Raw genomic sequence first — 1,509 nt, forward strand, 5'->3', positions numbered from 1 at the left:
CATGCCACACGCAGCGCTCTCATGCTCGCCCACGGCAGCGTGGCACTGCGTGCCTCCAAGCAACAGCTGCTCGCCCACCTGGAGGGAGACATCGTGGGCAACGTCCTGATGCTCTACAGCTGCAGCTGCCGGGTGAGAGCTCAAAGTGTGCCAGGGTGTCAGGGCGCCCAGCTGCAGCCCCTCCACATGGGGGGATGCTGAGATGGGCCTCCCCTTTCCAAAGGTCCCTCGGGGAACTGTTTGTGCCCAGAAAAAGATCCAAGCCCTTCCCTTAGCGTTGTCCCCACGTGTGTCCCTTGCAGCCCTCGTCCCTTCCCGCAGTTCAAAGAATGTTCTTCTCTCTTGCTCCTCAGGATTTGCAGAACAACCTCGCGCTGGTGCAGAGCATCACCGACTGCAGCTCTGCCTTCCAAGCTGTGGGTGGTTCTGCAAGCTTTAACCCCTCCTTGAAGAGCAAGCTGCTGGAGATCCTGATGGTGAGTGCCGAGAGACAGGGCTGTCTGCAGAGGAGTTCTGGGCTGCGCCACAAGGCTCGCTTCCCTGGGGGCATGCAGGTGTCCAGCAGCCACACGTCTCCAGCTGGTGGGGACCTTGGGTGCTGGCAGGCAGCGGCTGGGCAGCGGGCTGGGTGCACCAGCTGCTGCATCCTGCAGTGCTTCCACGGGAAAGTGATGGGGCTGGTGGCAGTTGTGCCTGTCTTGGGGCCGGGTGGAACAGCTCTTGTGTGCCCCTTGCCCACTTTGACAGTGTGTCTCTGGGACTTGCAGGACCTGCTGAAGAAGTATTACTCGGGCATGCCTGTCTCCCCAGTGCCTCTCAAGGTGGTTCTGGCCCTGGAGCAGTTGAGGTAAGGGCTGAGGTTGCAAGGCAGGATAGTGGTCCCCGTTTTGGGTAGCTCCTGAGGGCCTGGAGGGGTCAGGGGGGGAGGAGCCACATCTACAGCAGGAGAGACGGCTGGGCTGTTGTGCTCAGCAAAGCTGAGGTTCTGGGCAGGGAGAAAGGCCCTGGTGCTCCTGTGCCCTGGCAGGAAAGAGAGCGAGAGCTGGGGTCTCCTTCCCTGCAGAGCAGGAGGTGGTTCACTGCTGCCGGGGAGGAGGTGGGCGCTGCTGGAACTGAAGGCAGTGCTCAGCAGCATGAGCTGGGTGGGGGTATTGGCTTTGTAGCTGTCAATTAGGAGAAACTCAGATGTTGTCTGAACCAGTCTGGAGAGGTAAAGAGTCTTTCCGATTTTTCTTCCTGCTTTCCTCCTCTCAGCAAGCTGAAGCCCTCTTCTGAAAGCAAGGACCTGCGTGAGATGTTGGTCCTGTGCTGCAAAAACATCGTGACACACCCTTCAGCAGAGATGATGCTGAAGATCAGGAAGTCACAGCAAGCAGCACAGTACCTGCAGGTAACCTGCTGTAACTTTCCCGGCCACCTCTCGGTCGGAACCCTACCTCAGCACACACAACCTCTGCTCTGTCAGCAGCCGTGATGCTACACGTCACTCCCCTCTTCTGCTTTCAGCTT

General features: G+C 59.2%; 1 protein-coding gene across 1 annotated transcript; it reads left to right on the plus strand.

Annotated features, from left to right (window-relative positions):
• Nucleotides 1-21: 21 nt before the first annotated feature.
• On the plus strand, nt 22-1,390 carry LOC122191471 (maestro heat-like repeat-containing protein family member 2B; the record flags this gene model as incomplete). Its single annotated transcript, XM_042891742.1, has 4 exons — nt 22-132; nt 354-476; nt 768-847; nt 1,255-1,390. Coding segments are annotated over exons 1-4 (450 nt in total), but the record flags the coding sequence as incomplete, so codon positions are not given.
• Between the last annotated feature and the right edge of the window lie 119 nt (nt 1,391-1,509).

Source organism: Lagopus leucura, unplaced genomic scaffold, assembly GCF_019238085.1.
Source record: "Lagopus leucura isolate 7727_CA_CO unplaced genomic scaffold, USGS_WTPT01 33515-0_obj-0_obj, whole genome shotgun sequence".
Lineage (NCBI taxonomy): Eukaryota > Metazoa > Chordata > Aves > Galliformes > Phasianidae > Lagopus > Lagopus leucura.